The 23,671-nt window shown below is 39.3% G+C and overlaps 1 protein-coding gene across 9 annotated transcripts in view; it reads left to right on the top strand.

Moving 5' to 3' along the window:
- The window catches only part of NFASC (neurofascin), a 139,016-nt gene that overhangs the window by 107,296 nt on the left and 8,049 nt on the right, over window positions 1–23,671 (top strand). For 3 of the 9 annotated variants that reach the window (XM_063452252.1, XM_063452225.1, XM_063452217.1), the window contains 3 exons: window positions 6,583–6,705; window positions 7,001–7,174; window positions 23,320–23,451. In XM_063452252.1, the coding sequence (XP_063308322.1) occupies window positions 6,583–6,705; window positions 7,001–7,174; window positions 23,320–23,451 (429 nt within the window). Of the gene's footprint in view, window positions 1–5,041; window positions 5,158–5,983; window positions 6,189–6,582; window positions 6,706–7,000; window positions 7,175–12,158; window positions 12,174–12,355; window positions 12,838–16,721; window positions 16,902–18,515; window positions 18,633–21,968; window positions 22,122–23,319; window positions 23,452–23,671 lie in introns of those variants that run through there. The other 6 variants (XM_063452242.1, XM_063452188.1, XM_063452209.1 and 3 more) reach the window with 4 other exon arrangements.

Below are 23,671 nucleotides of genomic sequence, written 5' to 3'. Positions count from 1 at the left end.
CTGCTCCTAACAATTACAGAACCAGTCACATCCCTACCACCACTCTTAGACGCCCTGCATGCCTACGCCAAGGTCTCGGGATATAAACTCAACATTAACAAAACGGAGGTACTACCAATACACATAGACCCCACCACTAAAACAGCTATACACAACATATATCCATTCGACCTTACTCTCAATCACATTAAATACCTGGGTATAACCATCCCGGCAGACCTTTCCCTTTGCTATGACCTGAACTACACACCTACAATTCAAAACATCACCCGCGACATAGATAGATGGCAAGACATGCCGATATCCTGGCTAGGACGGTTGGCGTCTGTCAAGATGAACGCCCTACCGCGACTTTTATACCTATTCCAAACTCTTCCGATCCCAATACGCCCCACAGACTTCAAACAGCTGCAGTCAAAGATCGATAAATTTATATGGGCCAACAGACGCGCTAGAATAAAAAGACAGACCCTATATGTACCCAACAAACAAGGAGGTCTGGGCCTCCCGCACCTCACTCATTATTATCAGGCTGCACAGCTGGCACAAGCACAGAACTGGCACGTTCCACCAGGGGCAAAGAGATGGGTCGACCTGGAACACAATATTTTTGGCAGGGATTTCCCCTCAATGTATATATGGCTGCCCAAACCAGCGAGACCCCCCCTCCCTCAAACATCACCCGCAATCCTAAACACTATTAAGGTATGGGATAAAATCGTACACAAACATGGCCTGACAACCCAAATTTCCCCGCTAACCCCCATACTCCGGAACACTCAATTCCCACCGGGCATGACGCCCAAAGACTTTACCCGCTTCGAAGATAATGACCTCACGAGACTACAACACTTTTACAAAGACGGCCGCCCGATTCCATTCGCAGAACTTCCACAAAACACTCCTTTTCGCACCTTCGACATGTTTCGCCACATACAAATAAAAAGCTTTCTAGAAACCCCGACAATAACTCAGGGAGGGACCAGAAAGCAGACACTCTTTGAAAAACAATGCCTACAAACCCCAGCACGTAAAGGCCAAATCTCAGAGATATACTCACACATAATACAACACACCAAAGACGGAGCACTCACGTACGTGTCGGCTTGGGAGAGGGACTTAGGCCCGGCAGAAGACCCATCAGACTGGGCCGACATTTGGGAAGCTATAGCTACCATCTCAATTTGCGTCAACCATAAAGAGCAGGCTTACAAGACCCTCATGAGGTGGTACCTCACCCCCTTAAGACTCAAGCAGATGGGCAGGTCAGACAACGACTCATGCTGGAAGGGCTGCGGACAGAAGGGAACATACCTTCACATGTGGTGGGAATGCCCCCACACAGCGCAACTATGGCACCAAATTGCTACTATGGTTTCACAGATCTTGCACACTAACATCCCGCTGGACCCATGGATATGGCTCCTGTCCAAACCCCTGGCAGACACACCACGGGCCCAAAACAAACTCATCGCCAAAATAGCTCTGGCCACCAGAAGAGCAATCGCAGAAAAATGGGGTAGCCCAGATACCCCAACAATGGACACAATTAAGCGGAAAATCAAAGACACTATAAAAATGGACGAAATGTCCGCTTTAATCCATGACACTACAAAACACCACAACAAGATCTGGAACCCCTGGTTCTATGAATTCCCAACCCTGCCATAAGAAATAAGAAGGGAACAATCCCCACCCGCTGGCGAAACACACACACCCACCACCACCTTCAAAACACAACCCAACCCACCACTCACAAAACCCACAAAACCCCTCTACGGAGAGCGCTTAATTGATAAAGACCTACACCCGAAACCGCAAAGACATTAACCAAGGGCGCACTCACACCGAGCCCACACATAAGAAAGGAAGAGAAAGTGGACTCACGAGGAGGACCACTACACAACAAACACCCTCCCACTAACCAGGGGAGATCAACACAAACAGACCCATCCCACAGGACACACAATGACACCTCAAAACACCTCGAAACGAAACTCCAACAAGAACCAACACCCACACACACGATCAACCGTCACCACATACGACTACACGCACAACCTTCCAAAAGGCTACAAAAACCCACCACAGACGCAACGACAAGCAAACATCAGACTCACACCCCCCAACCCAATCCCTCCAAAACCCACAGACACTACAGAGAAGTGCTACAACCGAATTGCCTAAGCTAATCCCCCATAAACTCACACACACACCAGATGCCAGACAAACCTGACCCACAAATCAGTAAGAGGATACGACATCAGAGCAAAGACAAAAGGACAAAATATTAGGATATCCAATCCCCCCCCCTTCTTCTTTTCTTTTTGTACCCCACCCCAACCATTAGACAAGGAAAAGATGATACGAAACACATCTGTAACACTGGGCCAATGAACAAACGCCCTAAAACTAACTCTATAAACAATTGTATTGTATTTTGAACAACAAGAACGACCACTGCAAATAATGTATGAAACAAACTGTTACAGACATGTAAAACTGTTAAGCTTGATAAATTGTCATGTTAAAACATACCTGCTCTGTGAAACAGGTACCAATTATGCATCCCCAAGTTTTCTTTTCTGTACCCCAACCCCAAACAACAAAATCTTTCAAAATAAAGAATTTATAAAAAAAAAAAGATAAAATTCATTGAAATGGTAATCAACCTTTTACTTCCTTCAAGGAGTAATTTGTATGTATGTTGCAATATACTGCATGTGTTATACATATTGGTATGGCAGCTACTTTGTAAGGTTTGGTATGTGTGTGAGTAATGTTGGTTTTGTGTGTTTGCTGTGGTATGTCTGTGGTGTTATTTGAGTATATATGGTGGCATTGTGTGTGTTTGCAAAGTGATTTTTGGCATTTCTTGTGTGTGTTGAATATTTGTGGGGTTGTGTATGGGCTGCCTTTGTGTTGTGTATGTGTGCAGTTTTCATGTGTGTTGGGCTGTCTGTGGTGTTATAGGTATGTATGTTGACTGTTTATGGTGTTGTGTGTGTGTGTTGGCTGCCAATTGTGTTGTGTTGTCGGTGGTCTTGGGTGTATAGGGGCTATCTGTGATCTGTATGGAAGTGTGTGTAAAGGTTCATTGTACTATTTGTGTGTGTGATGAGGCTCTCTGGTGCTGTGTATATGTGTGATGGAGGAGTCTGTCTTTGATGTCTGTGTGTATGCACACTGCTTGGAGTATTTGGTGTGTTTATGTGGACTGCCTATAATGTTTGAAAGTGTGGTGTCAGCTTTCTATGCTATTGTGGAACTTTTCCAGCAAGGCAGAGCATTGCCATTGTAACATGTGGCAACACTCTGACTCTCCAAGATGTGTTGGAGCACGAGGGAGGGTAAGCTGTTGCTCTCTCACATGCTCTCTTGCACTCCAGCCAACTAGAGTGATCCTCTGATCTCTCCAACTGAACCATATCAATTTGGGTTTGGCAACCTCATGTACCATGCCAAGACCCCTGATTTAGGTGAACATGAATGCAATTTGGGGTAACTTTAACAAGTTATATGAAATCAATTGTAAGGGGGTCAATAATCTCTGGAAGTTGGACACCTACAAATTTCATATTAACTGAAATCATATCTCAAGGGCTAGTTCTAGATAAATAGATTAAGTAGTATTCAGTAAATAGTAAACTGTAGTGAATTAAAAACTGTTTTGCTAAGGTCAGGCTTAAAAAGCCAAGCTGTAACTATAACTGAGTTTGAAGATGTTTTCAAAATCACCTGTTTTTGCCTTAATATTGTATACCAGTTTTCAATTCACTACAATATGATGTGTATGCGTTGTTACCCAAGAGAATACTGCTTTCAGATGACTTGGATAAGGATGTATTAATATATTAATAGCAATGATCTTGGAACAATATCACTGTCATGTGTGTAATTGCTTCATGTGAAGATTTAACCCATCTAAACTCTCCTATACTTGATAGTTTCATACATTGTATTCCATTTACCGTATATGCTTTTCAATAAGATTGATGTCCTGATGATATAGTATGTATGTTATTCTGTGTTCTACTGTGTTCCTTACAAAATCACTTTTTTTCCATAATGAACCTTTTTTTTAAATTATGTATTATTATATTGAATTTCATTCCATCCAGTGTATCATTCTCTAAGGTCTGTCTTAGTGTTCACTCATAATTTCCTGTCTGTTCTTGTTTCAAACTCTGAGTATTTACATAAAGGTACCGATTTAGATGGTCATGAGTAAATTTCACTGAAATGATTTATGACAACTTCTGCTCTCTGTATGATATGACCTACAACACTTATGGGGTTATTCAATAAAGTGAGAATTCATAAAGAATATAAGGCCAAAATAGCTCAAATGGAAGCGTAAGCGACTTGGAGAATTTTTCCAATTTGTCTACTTTGGCCTTAAATTTTTAATTCACTCTGGATTCTCACTTTAGTAAATATAACTACACGTAGTTAACTAGTAGTTAACACATACAGTTAAAATTAAATCTTTGTTCTTTAAAAACGGAACCTATTCTACAGGGTTCCCATTTATAAAGTATGGCCCTGTAGTATGAAGTTTAACCCCTTAAGGACCAAACTTCTGGAATAAAAGGGAATCATGACATGTCACACATGTCATGTGTCCTTAAGGGGTTAAATGACAGTCAATAGCGTTTCTTTTGGGTCAGCGGCGCTATATATGATTCACAAGAGCAGTGAGTGGCTCTGTTTGTTAAGGGGACAGTACAGTAGAATTACAATAGAATTTGAATGTGCAGATCAAACTGATTGGGTATGAATGCATAAGAGAGATGTGTGTAGGATTTCAGAGAGGTGGAAACAAACAACATTGGAATGGGTGTTAGTAGTGGATAAAAACAAGAAATGGAGACACAGTGATAGAGTGATGTTATGGGTGAAAGTATCAGCCAGTAACTTGAATGTGGGATGGCCAGGCTGTTTTTAGATAACAAATGGAGGTATAGCACTTTGTGCCTTTTTGGTCCCGTCATGTAGAGAGCAAATATGGAGTCCTGCTCACAGCCTCCTCTGTCCTTAGATCCTAAGGCTGCACCCACTGACATTAAGCTGCGAATCATGAACAGCACTGCCATCGCCCTCTCTTGGACACGTGTCGCCCCGGCCTCTATACAAGGACAGCTCCTGGAATACAGAGTGAGATCAACAAGCTCTGCCTATTAATCGCTGTCTGTGATACCTAATCAATCCCTAATCCAGAATGGCCAGCTGCAAACCTAGCTAATCATTGTCTAACAGATAAACAAATGCCAAGAAAACGACTCCATTTCTAATCAATACCTAAGATACCCCTAATCAGTATTGAATCTGTGTCTAACCAGACAGGTGCAATCACAGCAGTGTTTATTTTTTCTGAGTAATCCTTGGAGGGGATTCTAAGCAGCTTTTAGGTCTTGGGCCATTAAACCTCAACTAATCAGTATGGCGAGAAGCTGGTAAAGACATCCTGGGACGAAGAAAAGAGGGACATCCATTACAAAATGATACAGGTCCACAGAGCATGGTTTAGCACCTCTGTGCATTCCAGGCAACATACTAGTGTTTACATAGAATTCCATTGCATAGAGTATATACAAATTAGCCTCCTAGTGGGTAGTATTGACAGTTGGACTCTATAAACATGTCCTCTATTTAAATCCATCTTTGAAAGATAACCTTTATTGACAGAATTCACACAAAAGTAAATGTTTTTTTCCTTGAACGTTAATGGATTAGATATCCACAGGATTAATTATATAAAAATAAAACCAGGAGAATGGTGCATGCCGGCCCTCTAAAATTTCAGCATGTAATGGTGCACCAGTTAACATCCCTGCGTAACTGCTTGAACACAACTAACCAGCAATCTGTGGACTGCCATAAATGTGAAACAGATTACAGTAACACAGGATATTAACCCATGGAATTTGTGCTACATGAAAAAAGTGCTAACTGTAAAATGAACGGATTGTGTGTCTTTAAGGCCTATTACTGGAGAGAAAGTAGTTTGCTGAGGGGCCACTGGGTCTCCCGCAAGATGCAGCAACAAAATTTTATTGGGGATCGAGTACGAGGGATTGTGTCCCAGCTGATCCCGTACAGCAACTACAAGCTGCATTTGGTAGCAGTGAATGGGCGAGGAGACGGCCCCAAGAGCGACATTAAGGAATTTACCATGCCGGAGGGAGGTAGGTGCTCCTTTGGAGACACGGGGCACTCATACTGGAACATTTGATACAAAGCGTTGTTCAGGAACCATGTCAAGGAGCAGAGAATATGAGTTTTCAAGTATAACCCTATAAAACTACAATAACTAAACTCAATTTTCTTTACTTAAATCTTCTTGGCTTCATCTCCTTTCTAAGCATATTTTCTACAAGCCTATTATGATCTACCCATCTAACATTTTCTATATCACGTTCTCGGTGTGGGCAATATTGTATATTGTGTCCTCTTTGTTTGCTTATTTGAACTTATTGTTTACACTATGTGTGACCTCTGGCACACAGTGTTCTAATGCCTTTTCTTTCTCTTTGCATATTCAGTCCTCTGACATGTAATCATACTTCTATTTTCATGCAGTACCTAGTGCACCAAGAAACGTAAGAGTTTATGAGCCAAACCGTGAAACAGTGGTTCTTGAATGGGGACACCCGGAACATCCGAATGGAAATCTGACTGCATTCAACCTCCGCTACCAAGCTTGTAAGTACAGCTCATATTACAATGCAGTGTTCTTGGTTTTAGTATAGCATGTCTTCAATACCAAGTTTTGTCAGTATAGTTATTATGTATCTAGCACTACCCAAGTGGCATTACCATTATTCCCTCCCTATCCTTTCCCCACTCCTCAAGAATTTATTTCACTTAAACTTGTGTAATTGGCCCTCATCTCATCCTGTAAATCCAATGTGTGTGTGTGTGTGTGTTTTCTTTACTTGGTTTTGAATCCACCTGTTTATATCTCATCATTCTAAAGAACTTTGCGTTCCCCATGCAGTTAACGGATCAAGATCAGCAAAAGCTGTGACAGAATTATTGTCACCAAATCAGACGAAGTATACCGTACACAGGACAGACTCAGTGTCCAGATATCGCTTCTTTCTGAGTGGGCGGACACAGGTTGGTGCCGGTGAGGTCGTGACGACAGAATCTCCCCTCAAGCAGGACGAAGGTAAAAAAAAGAAAAAGGCACATGACACCTTGATCAGAAAAAACGTTTTTCTGGGAAAGGTTTCCACTTAATGCTGTCCGTTTTGTATCAATTTTTAAATACATGCACAGAAGGATTTTATACATTAACACGGAGTGGTGTCAGAGTCCAAGAAATTCTTTTAAAACAGCATATAGTATTTCATGATGTTATACAAAAGGAAAATGCCTAAAGAGAGAATGGACATTAATCAGTAAACACTGGTTTCTCAGTAGATAAGTAGTGACCATGATATGGATAATAAAAGTAAATCACATCCCATTCTCAGTGACGTCACTTTCCCACAGTAGCTTGTGTCCTATAATGTGTCCTTCCAGGCAAACTGGAAGGACACATTATAGAAAGTTATGAATCGAGACAGTGTTAGTTACTCTCACAAATGCTATATGGAACCTTAATATTTCTAATTAATTATATTTTCATTCATGCAATTATGGTGAAAATGTTGTATTGATTGCCTTTTTACATAATGTTATGTGTTTGACCAATTTGAGGACTTTAATGTACATCTGTTGGTGATGATGACAATAAAACGCAGCAATGTTAAAGTAGCTCTGTCACTTTTTCAAAAAATATCATCTTTATGAAATACTCACACTGACTGCATTGAAATTTCATTGAAACAACTACGCAATCCAAATATACCGTAAGACAAAGTAGGTACTACTCTGTCTAGGTCAACTCCGAGGTTGGCAAAAGATGGAGCTACACAGTCACCTTATGTCCACTCCCAGTATGCATCACAACTGTCAGCTGTGGGATTCAGGCATTGTCCCTCTCCTTCTGAAGTCTCGGGGAATCCTCCATAGACCTCAATATTATGTTCTTGACCAAGTTCAAGATTACCACACTGACATGGCTCCTGGCAGGTGAAGGTCCAGAAGCTAAAGAAAGTAGAAGATGGCGGTAGGGACATCTTCAGGTAGTACCTTTACCTTACACCACATCAGATCCTAGTCAGAGATGTAGTCACCCGGGGTCTTTGCAATATATTCAAAGACCCTCGAAAGTGACAGATCTAATTTAATATTAAAATTGTTTGATGCTGCCATGCAGAGACATGTGCTGACTGCTATAGCTATGTCACCTGTGTCTGTTATTGATTATTTATCCCCATATTGTTAAAGGGGTTGAACTGTTGAAGAATTGCACAGCTGCAATTATCAACCAGCCCTTTTCTCCTCAATATCCATGTTTTGTTAGGGAACACTGGGAGGTATAAAAAGTGTCACCTTTTCTGTATTACTCCAAAATAATCTTTCTTTCTGACACAATTTATTGCCTATAACAACACAGAAGAAAAAAAATCTCAACTAACGACCAGGAGTGGGTATAAGTGCATTTAAATGAAAATGAAAAATAAATAGAAGATAAAAGCAAAACAAGTCCTTAATGGAAACTGCAAATAAATAACAGTCAATGCAATATAATCCAATAATTATCAGCTAGAAGTGGATTGTATAGAAAGGCTGCTGCTATAATGGAAGCAGGAAACCTGATATAAATAGCTGAAATCATATAGTATCAACCTGAAATATACCACGGAAATACAATGTAGCAAGTGTGGTTTAATAGTTCAAAAGGAAGAAATGATCAGTATCCCATAAATCTACAATGGAAAAAAACAGGGCCAATACACGCTCTGTTTACACTTTATTGGAGAAGGAATCTTCTACAAAAAAATCAGCCGCAACCCCCCTCTCTTCTGCTCCCTCCTAGTAGCCGGCTTTGGATGAAGCTTGGGGTGTGTGACACTAGGAAAATCGGTCTCTGCTCACTGGCATGCGTTCCACTGCCGAGCTTTAGTCTTACGTGTTTCGTGATCTTGGGATCACTTTATCAGAGGTATGCATCTCGTCTGCTCAGCAGGTGTTTTCAACCTGGCGATCTTAGTAACAGATTAAGAATTTAACCCTTGAGTGTCCTCATTAAAGGTTAATGAAGGGGTTTTTCCCCCTTATATTGTTAGATGAGAAAATATATATTTATGGGATAGATAAGGAATAGAGTCATATTGTGAGTCTATTGGATTTTATTTTGCTTTTATTCCTTCTCCAATAAAGTGCAAACAGAGCGTGTATTGGCCCTGTTTTTTTCCATTGTAGATTTATGGGATACTGATCATTTCTACCTTTTGAACTATTTTATCACACTTGCTACATGTATCAAATTGTATTTCCGTGGTATATTTCAGTTTGATACTATATGATTTCAGCTATTTATATCCGGTTTCCTGCTTCCATTATAGCAGCAGCCTTGCTAAACAATCCACTTCTAGCTGATACATTATTGGATTATATTGCATTGACTGTTATATATATCTATTTATTTTTCAGTTCATAATATTTATCTGGACTTGGTTATACATCATATATGGACTATATCCATTTTTTTTTTTTTTTACATTCTTTATTTATTGAGTTTTTCAAGTCAGGGTGGGAGACAGAAAAAAGAAAGAGGGGGGGGGGGGGGTTATCAAGTATCAAGTTACAATGTGTGACATATGCAATGACAGAGCGTCAGACCTGGTAGTAGGTCGGAGTTAAGATCGGTGTTTTACTCGTCACCTATGCGCCATCACCTTTCAGTGCTATATCCATTGATAAAAAACGGAACATTGTCACCTAGATCCACTGTTTAAAGGATTTGCCCTTATATTGCAGTTTCCATTAACCCCTTAAGGACCAAACTTTTGGAATAAAAGGGAATCATGACATGTCACACACGTCATGTGTCCTTAAGGTGTTAAGGACTTGTTTTTCTTTTATCTTCTATTTATTTTTTATCTTTATTTTTATTTTCATTTAAATGCACTTATACCCACTCCTGGTCGTTACTTGAGATTGTTTCTCCTGTGTTTTTATCTGCATTCTACAGCTTTGGGTGGGGACTTTCAGCTTACTAGTTGTAGTAGGTATGAATTGCATCAATTTTATCTTATTCCATTATTTGTACTTTATTTATGTTGCCCTATCCCTTTAAATTGTTCCCCCTTTTTTATTGATTTTATCTATCCTTGCCCCTTTAGTACCCTGCTCTTATTATTCTGTGCCTTCCCATATTCCCTATTCTGATCGCTTGGGGGTTTTAATATTCCCTCTCAGTTTTCTACTTTTCAACAATTTATTGCATGTTGATTTCAGCATTGACTACATTTGCAATGCGTAACATTACTAGGAAAAACAGCACATTCATAATTTGAAGAATTGTTTTGATACATTAAAGGATCACTATAGTGTCAGGAAAACAAAGCGGTTTCCCTGACACTATAGTGCCCTGAAGGTGCCCCCACCTTCAGGGTCCCCCTCCCTGGGGGTTAAAACCCCTTCAGCCACTTGCCTTAATACAGCGCCGGGCTCCCGCTGGTGACCTCTTCTACCCTGCTGATGTCAGCTCCCCCGTCCAACGTCAGCAGAGCCGAATGCGCATGCGCGGCAAGTGCCACGCGCACATTCAAAGTGTCCATAGGAAAGCATTTCTCAATGCTTTCCTATGGACGGTCTGCATGATGGAGGCATAATATGCCTCCAGCGTCGCAGATGCGCCTCTAGTGGCTGTCCGGGCTTAACTCCAAATGTAGACATAGCAGTTTCTCTGAAACTGCTACGTTTGCATCTGAAGGGCTAAAACCTGAGGGACCTGGCACCCATACCACTTCATTGAGCTGAAGTGGTCTGGGTGACTATAGTGTCCCTTTAAACAAAAAAAGAACGTGAAAACTGCCTACCTGTCTCAAAAAATCTGCCTCTGATAGTGGCTGAAAAATTTGTTAAAGGGAAAAGACACCCTTTGGCGCTTCATTTTTGATATCCTGGACAGGACAGATATTTGAACTGGAAAAAAAGGAACTACAATGAAAAGGGAAATCAAATTGACAGAAGAGGCACGCTGAGGAATATTTTAGCTCAAATAAAGGAATAAATTTATCAATAGACTATTAGCATATTTAGTTTAAAGCCTAGTTATATTCAAATGATCGATACTGTTATGTGAGCCTTTACTATCTTAATCTTTTGCAAGGGGACTGCACCCACTGACACTATACCACGTACTAATCTCCCTGACATTTACACATTAAATAATTACCTTTACAGTGTGAGGTGGCATGGCTTTATTACTCAAAAGGCTTGATTTATACTAAACTAGGATATTCTGCTATGATATTATATTTAATAGACAATATTCTTTTAAGCAATTCTCTCTGATGGATATGTGCCTTATTGGTATTTACCAAAAAATTCCTTTAGCTTTAAAGATAACTCATTATTGTTGGTGCACTGTCCAGCAACTGCAATCAAACTCTGCCAATTACTGATTTATGACAACTTTCATGTATTTATGGAAAAATGCTCCATTTATTTGGCAAACATATTTTTGTTTGTCAATTCTGTATTCTGTGAATTTATAAGATGTTAAAAAGCTGCTTTGGTAATACAGGTATGGAATTTAATTTAATTGCTGGATGATGTCAGTTGTGGAAGTTAGAGATAAAATAATTGACACAAGCTTTTAATCAAAACTGTGCTTATGCTGGTCGTACATATTTTAATTAAAGAGCTCTTATCTTACCTATTTAAGTCGCCCCAGAGATGTGTTAGTTACATATCCTTTTTTTTGTTCATTGTTTGTTAAATATTTTCATGAAATAACTAATACACAATGAAAACATAATTTACGACATTTTCAGATATAACCCAAGAAACCCCAAAAAATAAAAATATTGAGGCTTCATCAAAATGCAGTTTTGACCTCAAGGACATGGGCAAATTTGAGAGGGATTAGTTCCAAGGGGTTATGGATTTGTTGCTGTGGACTAGGCTCTGTTTTTGGTGTCTGCCTCTGTCACTTTGTCCCTCTTGTCTGTGTGTTCATGTCTCCTTCTCTTTCTCTCTCCTTTTCCTCTCCCTTACCCTTACCCTTCTCTTGGCTTCTGCGAGGTCTGCAGCTCCACCCACTTCAGGTAAAGTATGGAAACAGCGAGGTAAAATGCACGGGGGCTTCATGCATGATTAGTGCTTACCTTTACAACAAAGTTGCTTGCACCTTGCGGAGGTTATAGTTTGCTGTAGGAGACATGCTTAAACAAGTTTTCATACAACTCTTCTACATAATGTACCGAAACTCACATGTCTTCGATTGTAGATCTTTGAAGGAGTTCCATGTTGGTCTAAAGTGAAGTTCCAAACAAACCATTTTTTTTCCCTGCATGAGCAGCATGGGTTGTAGAATGTTCTACTTGTTTCAGAGAATGTTCTAAAGTGTATTGTTCACTGTTCTGTCCAGAACACTGTTATTATTCAACTTAACTAGATTTATCTACCTTTCTGTTTATACGTATGCATACTGACTGCATTTGAACAATGGAAGACTGCTTGTTTCCCGTTGTCTATATAGAGTTGTTTAAATTCCATTTTTGCACACGATAGACACTTTCAGTGTATTACAGACTGTCATTATTACTACTTTATAGCCTGTGAGTAAGAAATCACAGGATACAAATACCAGAAGACACATTGTTTTTACTATCATGTTCATCTAAATGCCCAGGTACCGTTTGTTTTTGTTCTTTCTGTGGATTTTCTATACTTTTTAAAATGATTTTTAGAATAAACTTTTCATTTTCTTTTTTATTACCCGTTGGCTACTGAGATCTCTTAAAGATCTTTTTTAGCCAATTTAAATTCAACGTAAGAAAATAACTATCAAATTAAATTCTTACAAATTAAGAGTTTACAATCTAGGTAAAGGGAATTCTATCTGTGCGTTCCTTGTACTGAGACACTAGCTCAGCTCTGCAATACACTTTTATACTGTGCTTTCGATGCAGAAATGTTTGACTGGTTGGCACTGGATTGTGCTAAGTATTCACAGCAGCCTAGTCTGAGACTCCGAGTGACAGACACTGGTGTTTTTCTGTCAGACAGAGTTTGTGCCGCTTGACACTCTTCACTGAAGAATTTGTATATATTCAAAACACAGTCAAGCTCACATATTAAAGGCAGCAAAACGATGGATTGCCCAGCATCTCAACTGAAGATATGAAGGATAGTCCATTGCCTCTATTTTTTCACTTTTCCACTTTGTATCTCTGGCTGGTGACCAGAAAGACCTTGATAACTCTAGTGTTTGTAGCTTGGGCTACTGTATATGTGTGCAGAATAGAACAAGCCCAGTAGCAATAATGACTCTGCGCAATTGAAATTACCTGGCAGAAAATATTTATTTTGATTATCCAATGAAATACCAGAACTGTAGGGTGTTCTTCATTATTAGGGTTTTCTCATTTTGGCTCCGACTAACATCATTACCTGCAATCCTAAACGGTGCACATGTTCATAAAGTCAGCCCTTGCACTCAGTCAAATTGTTAGTTTTTTTTATTTTTATTTTTTTATTCCATGTAGTTTTCTGTCTCTCATATAGCACTAAATCAAAACATATTCCTGGTGAATCTCAGCTGAGCCAGAAGAAATCAAATTGCATCTTTACAGGACTGTTTCTTGCCGTTAATACAATTTTTGCTATCAGAATTTCACTTTACTCTACTACCTACTCTTACTTTCCTTTTCACTTCCTTTCTTCTGACGTTGGGATTGTGCTTGCGGTAACTGCACATAACTAACACAGTCCATAGAATTGTTACATGATGTAAACTTCACAAAATGGATGTGTCTTTGGAAGACTGCTCAAAATAAAGAAAAAAAAATCACTTGCATCCTGAATGTCACTTAAAGCTGACCGTGAATACATTTACATTCATTAATAAAATCACATTCGAGGTGTTTCCTCTCCTTTTTAGTTAGTCTCCGGCAATATATTTTATTCATTGTGAAGCAATACCAGGAGATTTGCAGAATTATCTTATTTTTCTTTGTGTCAACGTTTCTTTTTTAGAATTTTAATATCCCATTTGCCTTTGTACCTTACACTTTATTTCCACATGGAACCAACATTTTTGTTCTCCCACTTTTCTTGAGGGTATAATAGCAGCTTGTGTTTTTACTTCATGTTCTCTTACAAACATGTATATTAGTTGTTGACATAATTAATCAGAAATTGTGCATGCTTTACTAGCAAGTGAAGTGAATTCCGATTCCTGTTGTACTTTTCACTTCCTGCTATAGGATGCATGGTGGTCCGTTGTTCTTGAAACCTATCCTTGCCCACCAGCAGGTCAAATTTTCTGTTTTCCTTTCTATAGCACATGTGAGTTTTTAATTGTAATGTGTACAGTGAGAACATTTTGCTTGACTGAATGATTTTTCCCAAAAACAGAAAATGTTTGGGGACACCCAAATTTTGTCCGAATGTCGGTTCGGCACCGCAAAACTGGTTTGGAAACAGAGTCAGATGAACCAAAAAGGGATGAAAATATGAATATAACATTATGTATAAATGTTGTAATATACTAATAGGAGCATTTTCCTGCCATTAAATTCATAGATTAAAGGGACACTGTAGGCACCCAGACCACTTCAGCTAATTTAAGTAGTCTGGTTGATGTGACCCTTTTGCACTTAGTGCTGCAATGTTAAACATTGTAGTTCCAGAGAACTGAAATGTTTACATTGGAGCTCTAAGTCTACCAGACAGCCACTGGGGGCACTTCCGGAATCCAAACCGACTTTGGTCCGTTATCTGACGCTGGCCGTCCTCACGGACCTCCACCATCAGATTTTCCCCATCATTGAATAATGGTTTCCTGTGGGGAGGTCTAATGCGCGCGCAGCCATTGTCGCGTATGCTCATTAGGTCTCCCCCGCCGGCTGACGTCGGCGGAGGAGCATGGGCGGAGTCTGACCCAGCGTCGAAGGACATCGGCGCTGAAGTCAGGTAAGAGACTGAAACCTCTACAGCGCCGTGGGAGGGGGGCATTTCAGGAGCCTATAGTGCCAGGATAACGGGTTTGTTTTCCTGGCACTATAGGATCCCTTAAGTGATAAAAAAAAGCAAGTAGAAAGGAAAATCAGGATGAGAAGTAAAGAAAAAAAAATCAATATTGATGTATTATATACTTATTTTATCCGCTCCTCCTTCTTTCCTCCCTATTGCTCACTTCTCACTTTATCTGTGAATAAAATCAACATTTAGTGACTGTCCCTTAATCATCAATCATCTTTTTCTTTCGACTATCCCTTTTATTCCAGCAACCGGCAGAATCCAGAATCACGAACAAAAATGAACATACTCACCCGTTGAGCATTTCGGTTTGTTCGTGATTCAGGTACATTTCAGATGGGATTTTCACCAATCGCCTGATCGGCCTCGTCTAGTTATTTATTTTCATCAGAAACCTTATGTTCCTTGTCCAGATATTCGCCTTGTGTCCATGCCTCCTAACACTGCCAGCATTCTGATCCATGCTGCCCACAGTACCTGTAGTTAAGTCTCCGTTGCCCTCTAAGGATATGCTCCCTCGGGTTTTCCTCACTGGTGCTAAATCCTGAGACGAGTTAAACCTCAGATCATGGAGAGTTCATTGCCTTTTTGTTAGCTCTTAAGTGCATTCCTATTACTGCAATTTTGATCTTGACAGGTTTTTTGACCTTGTTTATGTAGTTTCTACCAGCCCTATGTTTCTTAAACTCACTGGAGGTATTATCCACTAAACGCATGCATTCTTAAGGTCTGCTAATACATCTTCCTGTTAACCACTACTATCTTCTTATCGAATATGTATATGTGAATGTCTTGTGCGTTTCAGTACGAGGTTTGACCTGATTGATAGATATCAGCATATTGGTCTGTGCTTCTGCATGTTTGTAAGCATGGGAATCACTGCCTTAGAATGTGGGTCTCTGATTGTATAGTATCGGACTGCTTGTCAAGGATAAAGCAAGTTGGGCTAGTTACTGTGAAGTAGTAAGGTGCATGAGCTGGGGGCATTGAAGTTTTTGCATAAAGTTTCGCTGGTGGTTTGGCGTGGGATGAGGGTATGGGTTCAGATAGGCTAGCAGGTTATGAAAAAACATAATCGTGTTTTGCTTTTTTACCATGTATGTGTTTGCTCCTATGTTTTATTTGCATTCCCAATGAGCGGACCTGTTCTTCTTCTTTTTTATTTTGAATAAATACATGGAAATTACTATGTATACGTGACCTATAGCAACCTATATGATGTATACATATATATATATAGCATTGAAGATTCATATTTACATAGAAGCGGCAATATCTATGTAACATGTAAACTAGTCATTTCCAATATTACATGCAGATCATAAAGGTAAGACATCATATCTGTGGCACCTAGACCTATCAGAGCTTGCTATGATCTAGCCCTGAAGTATGCATATTTCGTGGGCGCTCCTTATTCAGATTTTAAACTGCCCTTGGTGGCACACATGATCCAATGCAATATGTACAGGTAATCATATTTGATACATGTTAATAATGGGATGTACTCTAATCCTCTTGTAATTTAAGAAGATTTGTGTGTCTCTGCACTACTGGATTCCTCTGTGTCACCTCTACTCTATTTTCAGTTTGTTTTCAACTTTCTCTCCCAGTTGCTCCCACTTCTCCTGCACCTGTAACAGATGCTCCCACGGAGATTCCAACTACCCCCCCAACTACTACTGTTGCCACTACCACCGTCCCCCCTACAACTATGATCACCCCGACAACCGTCCTTACCACCACTGGTATTGACAGCACGCTGACGATGGTGACTAGTATTCATGAATTAGGTATTCAATGTTTTACAAAAACTATTTGTTTAATGCTTACCACAACATTGAACAGATAATTATATAGCTCCATTCTTCATTTGTTATTATTATCCAGTGGCTATGTGCCCATTTCAACAATCCGCAGTGCTTCTCATCAGCTTTTGTAAAGAGTATATATATCATATATAGTTAAACAATATCAGACAAAAGTGGTATTTTGGATATACAGTGCAAAAATAAACCCCATCATTATAAGGCAATAGACAAAACAAAGCCAATCCTAAAATGTTAGTGCCTTGCTAAATCAGTCAGCTGGTGCATCACTTGGTATATAGTATGCCAACTACACCTGACAGTCATTCACACTACACTCATATCACATACAGAACCCATCTGTCAACCTGTCCACATTCAGCATCCACCAGTGATACTCATCAATAACCCATTGTCAAATATAGCATTAATTTCACATACAGCATCCATGTATGAACCCCATGATATACAGCACCCATATGACATGTGTATCGCTTACACCAAGGGTAGGCTACGGCTTCACAGGACTTATAGCGTCCTAATGACACACCTGTCACATAACTTCAACCCAATTGCATGCATGAAGCTCTAATATGACATGGTTATCACAGCACAGCTCCCATATGGTAACCGTGTGATATATAGCATCTACATGTCATCCATATAATATACAGCAATCCCATGAGATCCATGTAACATGCAGCACATGCATGACATCCATGCAACATACAATACACCCAACAATGTCAATGTAAATCTACATTATTAAATGTCCAATACAATGATGCCTGTGACATGAAACCCTTTCCAGTATACAATAAGCTCGATATACGTGCAATTCTAACCAGGCTGCAGTAAATTCCCACTGGCAGAGGAAGTATTAGAGCAAGGTAAGGGATGGATAAAGTTAACCCCGCACATGATATGCAGCCATTGTTACACCTTAATAATAGATTGCAAGAGCTCCAAAATGCTGCTTCTACCATATCACATATATGGTACACATATTACATATTGTGCAAGATGTTTGAAATGTGTAGTGAATGCTTTCATTAGTAGCTTGTGTATAAGCATTTTTGCATTGCATTAGCACTCAATCACTCTTCTGAGGCCTCATCATCTGCACAGTAATCTGCGGTACATTAGGAAGTATTGTTTTATAATTGATATAGTTTATTAGGTAAAATAAAAAAGCTTTGACAGATTAAACAATGTGAGTGGGATCTTCCCCAAGAGCACTAAATTACAAATGGCCAAGGCACAATTAAAGGTTGACCATCCCTTCTCTTTGGATCTTTAAAATGTCGTCAACTTTATGTGAATGAATCAGAAAAAAAAAATACCTTTTTCATTCTACTAAAATTTTTGTTTTATTATCTACATCAGTTTATCATGATGTAAAGAGTGGGCAGTAATACATCAGTCACATAGCCTTGCCAGTGTTTTACGATAGCCCTAGATAACATGCAGTGAAGCAAAACACCTTGTATATCTGGACAACCCGTCTGGCCTATGGCCACCTAGAACTCTGTTTCAATGTATATATGCTTGGTTTGTACAATAGTTGATGTTCTAACATGTTATAAATCACCTCTTCAGCTACCCCTGGACATGCTGTGTGGAATGTCACGGCTCTGCCCAACAGCCACTGGGCAAACATATCCTGGATGCATAACTTAGAGCCGGGGTCTGAGTTTATGGTTGAGTATATTGACAGTAAGCATCACTTCTGCATGTGGGGGTGATTGTAGCCATAGCTGTTGACCTCATCCACAGCCTGCCAGCTACTACCCTCTGCCATGCAATGCTGGATATTATCCAAAAACCAGTAAGGCACTACAGGAGCGGGTTCTACCTGTCAAACAATATGTTTGGAATATTTGTCTGATCACTCACAGTAATTACAGATTTGTTTTCTGTTTACAACATTGTATTGTAAATTAAGGAAGAGGCTCTAATTGGAAAACAATAATCTTCACTTGACAGACAGACTTTATCTACGTTTTGCCCTGTTTTGTTTTTTTCTCATAGAAAAGTCTTTCAAGATGTGTTGTATCTATAATTTTAACCTCATTAAAAACATCTTGCATGACAGCCGTTGTTTAAATATGAATGATTGTAGGAATAGTTTTTGATTTTCCTCTGTTAACAGATTATGGGAATATAATTCACCTATAAATATGTTTTCAAGTTACAAGTCCAACTCCTGCAGTGCCTATTGTACATCTCAGCTTCTTTTGGGGGAAAACATGTAGTACAATTTTTATCATGTGAGTGGCATATACATACCTGGGAACGCATAAGAATATTAAGAAGCAAATTCTGTTTAAATTCCAATGTTCTAGAGGTCAGACAGCGAGAAAATGCTTCAAACCGACTATGCAGTGATTGGGTCAAGGTTGTCCTTAGTAAGTGAAAAATCGACATCCATGCATAAGGTCATCAGTCATGTCTGACTAGCTTGACAAGCAGGAATATTAGAAAACAGAATCTAGCATTGCTTTATATGTTAGTTATCCACTTTGAGATTAAGGTAAACAGAATCGCTGTTTTAATGTTTTTGTTTGCCTTATAAACATTATTGTTTGATGGTATTTTTGTAATGCCTTTTAAAAAGACAAACTTATACTAGCCCTTCCTGAAAAATTAGCTTTCCCTAAAACATTTCTCTGTTATCACCAGTGAAGACGAATCCAGAAACATCCAGAGCTGTACTTTAATTAAAAGCGCCCCGTAGGCACCATCAGTATAATTCATCTCAGTGCCACCATGGTCACCCAATCCTGAGTCTTTTCTTCCACTCCCTGTGGAAGAGTTCTGTTAAGACTTACCCAAGAATTTGGACTAAAACATAAGTCATTTTATCTATAAGTTGGAGTAACGTGAGAACAATTTTGGCGTTTTCAGTTTTTGTTTTTTTTTGTATGTTCCCAGGTATGGTTATGTGTTTGTTTTATTGTGTGTTATATTTTGGGCTATATGACCTTCCGTTTAATGGATGGTCCTCTTACGGACAGACATTCATTGCTGTAATTCTATACTTTTATTAAGTCATGTAGTAAAAAAGAAGGTCTGGCCGTTGGTATAATACATAATATGATCGTATTACACATGCATTGCTTGTGATTCCAGAAGCACCCATCCTTGCTATGAACTGGTGTGTTTCTATGCCAGCATCTTGCATACCAGATTCAGGTCTAACATGAAAGGGAGAGGTTGCATGTGTCCATTCACACAGCGCACGGCAGAGATTGTTTTGCTATAAGAAGTGGAGAAAAAGGGTTTCAGTAGAAAAATGCTTGGAAACTTTATATGTAATTTAAATATGGACTGTGCTGTGGACCTAACACTATCCAGCTTAAGCTCCTATTTCTGTTATAGATGTCAAGCCACGTGCTTATAGAAAGTGTGCTTTGATAATTGATACAAAAAAGATATATTACAAAAATATCAAGGTGTGTTGTGTGTGCCTGTAGCCTTGTAGTATGTCTGCCGTTTGTTTTATGCACATTTTATAAAGAATTGGGTCATAACAAATTGGCCATTGTGTACCCCCTAGAGCTCATGTGTTTTTGTTGTGAGAGAGCCAAGGTGTATTGTTTGAACAGTAGGAATATTAAGGGAATCCCTGTGTGTGGACGAATGGCTGTACATTCCATGGACTTTACATCCGCGGCTGGCAACCTTCGGCACTCCACATGTTATGGACTACATTTTCCAGAATGCTCTACCAGCCAAAATTCTGGCAAAACATCAGATTCGCTGTAGACCACAACATCTGGAGTGCTGAAGGTTGCCAACCCCTCTGCCTGTGTGCCAGTGTCATGTATGTGGCATGTTTAGATTGTATGCAGCAAATAATACTAGGTAATGTGTCTTACCTGTGATTGCCTCTTTGCTTTGCTTATCAGTTTAGCGGAGGTAACATGGAAGACTTTGGAAAGCAAGATAAAACTAGTACTTTTGGTTGTTTAAACAACAATCCAAAGTGTCCTTAAGAGGCCGTCTGTAATGTATGTGTGCACATACCGTCAAATAACACATACACTTTTTGATTGTAAATTGTATAACTCCATAAGCCACCAAGTATACTCAAGGTAAAGCTGTATGATAATTGTATATGCTGGCATTATTATATGGACATCTGAGCTCTTGAAGTATTGACTGAATGTTTGAAGTATTATAGTTTAAGTCTACCAGTTCTCTATACTTAGTTATTCATACTTTACTAAACAGCAGCTTTTATTAGAGTCTACATGCAAAGCTACCAATCAAAAAGTGTATCCGGCAATAAAAAGACAACCTGGGCACCATAACAACTTTATTGCAATGAAGTTGTTTTGGTGTGAGGAGCTCCCGGGCACTCTCTTACTTTGAGGAGTTAATGTGATAATTAATGGTTTAACCCAAAACTCTGGAAAGCAGCACATGATGGCACTCCCTCTCCACTTCCTCTAAAATACTCTGAGGTTTCAGTGTCAGTAGATCTCTATCCAGAAAAGTGAGTTAAAAAGGTTTGTATCAGCTGAAACTCTCAGCCTATGTGCGTCACCCGCTCCGGGCTTCCTGATTTGAGGTTTCAAATAAAGTGGAGAAGCATTGCTGATCAGGTGCTGTTTTCCAAAGTTTGGGGTTCATTTGTTTGCGATTTATCCCCTTAAGGTGAGATGGTGCTCAGGACTTACTCACCCCATAACAAATTCATTGTAGGTTGCTATGTTGCCAAGAGTGGTCCTGTAACCCCTTAAGGACACATGACACGTGTGACACGTGTGACATGTCATGATTCCCTTTTATTCCAGAAGGTTTGGTTAAAGTGTGTTACTTACATGCTATGGTTATGGTGTGTGACTAGGTTGATTGCATGGAGCTTTTGTTAAATGCTTAAAAGTTAAAAGGTGCAGTCCTGGTATGTTTGTATGGTCATGCCCACTAATTAAGATGGCATGTGTCTAGAGCCATGGTTCTGCAGTCCATTTGCATGTTGCTCTGGCATCCCTATCCATCTTTTCACATATGGGCTGGCGTTCACCCTCAGATCTCTCCTGTCAGGTAATGAAATAGAGACAAGAGTTCCCGTTAAGGCTCACCCCCCCTCCATCCAGCTGTCTGACTTGGTCCCCGGTATGACCTACAAGTTACGGGTTTACTCCCGGGAACATCCCTCAGTCAAAAGTGCTTTCTTGACGTTCGAGACCAGCTCAGGTGAGGGGCCTCCTCTTCGTTCAGTGACAGAGAAGGTACAAAATCTACGCTCGCTGAACACCCAGATCCATGTTTATGGAAGAGAAAGATTTCATGAGAAATTGTACAGATTTAATAATCAATGTTTGTTGTTTTTTTTCTTTTTCATCATGTTAAATGTGCTCAAAAGCATGGTTTTGTATCAAAACAAAACCTTATAAAATGTTTGGTTTTTTTGTAAGAAATACTCACTTTGGCCAGTTTGTTGGAGAACTTTCCGTTATCAATGTGTAATCTCTCGGGTAAAAAAAAATGATATGTTGTGAGTGTGTGTATATGTGTTTATATACATATGCACACGTAGACTGTCCAATCTTTTCCCCAAATGACACCAGAGAACATATATTTGCACAAGGCTGGCTTAGTTGCTTCTTCCATTGTCCATCCCTTTTTGCCTAATGCATACTTGACCAATATAATGGATGTTGTAGGTAAACATAAGTAAAGTCACATGCAGCAAAGTTCATTTTTGATCATTGGTATGACTTTCTTAAAACCTTAGAAATGTCTGTAAATCTGGTAACATTTTTGTAACATCTTAACAAAGTATCTGTAATTTGTTAATAATACGTGTTGTCTGGTTTTCGACATGGGAAATATGAGCCCTGAGCTGGTGGTGTTGACTTTTTTGGCTTGTATAGACAGAATATACGGAACTGGGCCACCAGTTGAAAAAAGCAGATAGTGTCTTGGTTTGTGTATCCAAAATATCATTTGGTTAAATGGCCCAACTCAAAGCTACATTGAACTTCTTTATTTTGAAGATGTTCAAGTGTCAGGAACAAAATAATCTATGCTGCAGAACATTATCTCCTGTTTTATCTGATGAAACTCCTGCTAGCACTCTTATACATATTGTTACAGGGGTGTCTGTTCAATACCATTTTTATATTGTATTTTCTGTTTTTCGTATAGGATTGTCACTGCCATTATACCATTTTTGCAACTCTGTAGGTCAGACACACTTCTCTCTTCTGTGAACATACCTCCATATTGCTGTTGTTATCATATGAAATACAAACTGTTATCTGTGTATTTGCGCAAGTTTCCCATGCTTAAGTAATGTTAAGCTCCTTGTTTTGATTCAATAAATGTATTCCTTTACTTATGTTCATATACCTTATTAATATTCTATAATTGGTGTGTTCCAACCTGACAGCGTACACGAAAAATCAGGTGGATATCGCAACCCAAGGCTGGTTTATCGGGCTGATGTGTGCAGTTGCTCTGCTAGTACTTATCCTGCTGATTGTGTGCTTTATCAAGAGGAGCAGAGGAGGCAAATATCCAGGTAATTTTTGGGCAATTGGTTTTCCAACATAAAATGGCAGAGGTGGTAATTATAAACCTACTCCATATTCACATCCCAGCAGACGTAATTTATTTATTTATAAAATATTTTACCAGTATGGATACATTGAGATTCTCTCGTTTTCAAGTATGTCCTGGGTCCATAAAACGGTACAATATTACAAAAAAATACAATATACCAGGGCTCAACAAATCCCAGG

Source organism: Pelobates fuscus, chromosome 1, assembly GCF_036172605.1.
Source record: "Pelobates fuscus isolate aPelFus1 chromosome 1, aPelFus1.pri, whole genome shotgun sequence".
NCBI lineage: Eukaryota > Metazoa > Chordata > Amphibia > Anura > Pelobatidae > Pelobates > Pelobates fuscus.
This window is presented reverse-complemented; position numbering and strand designations above follow the sequence as displayed.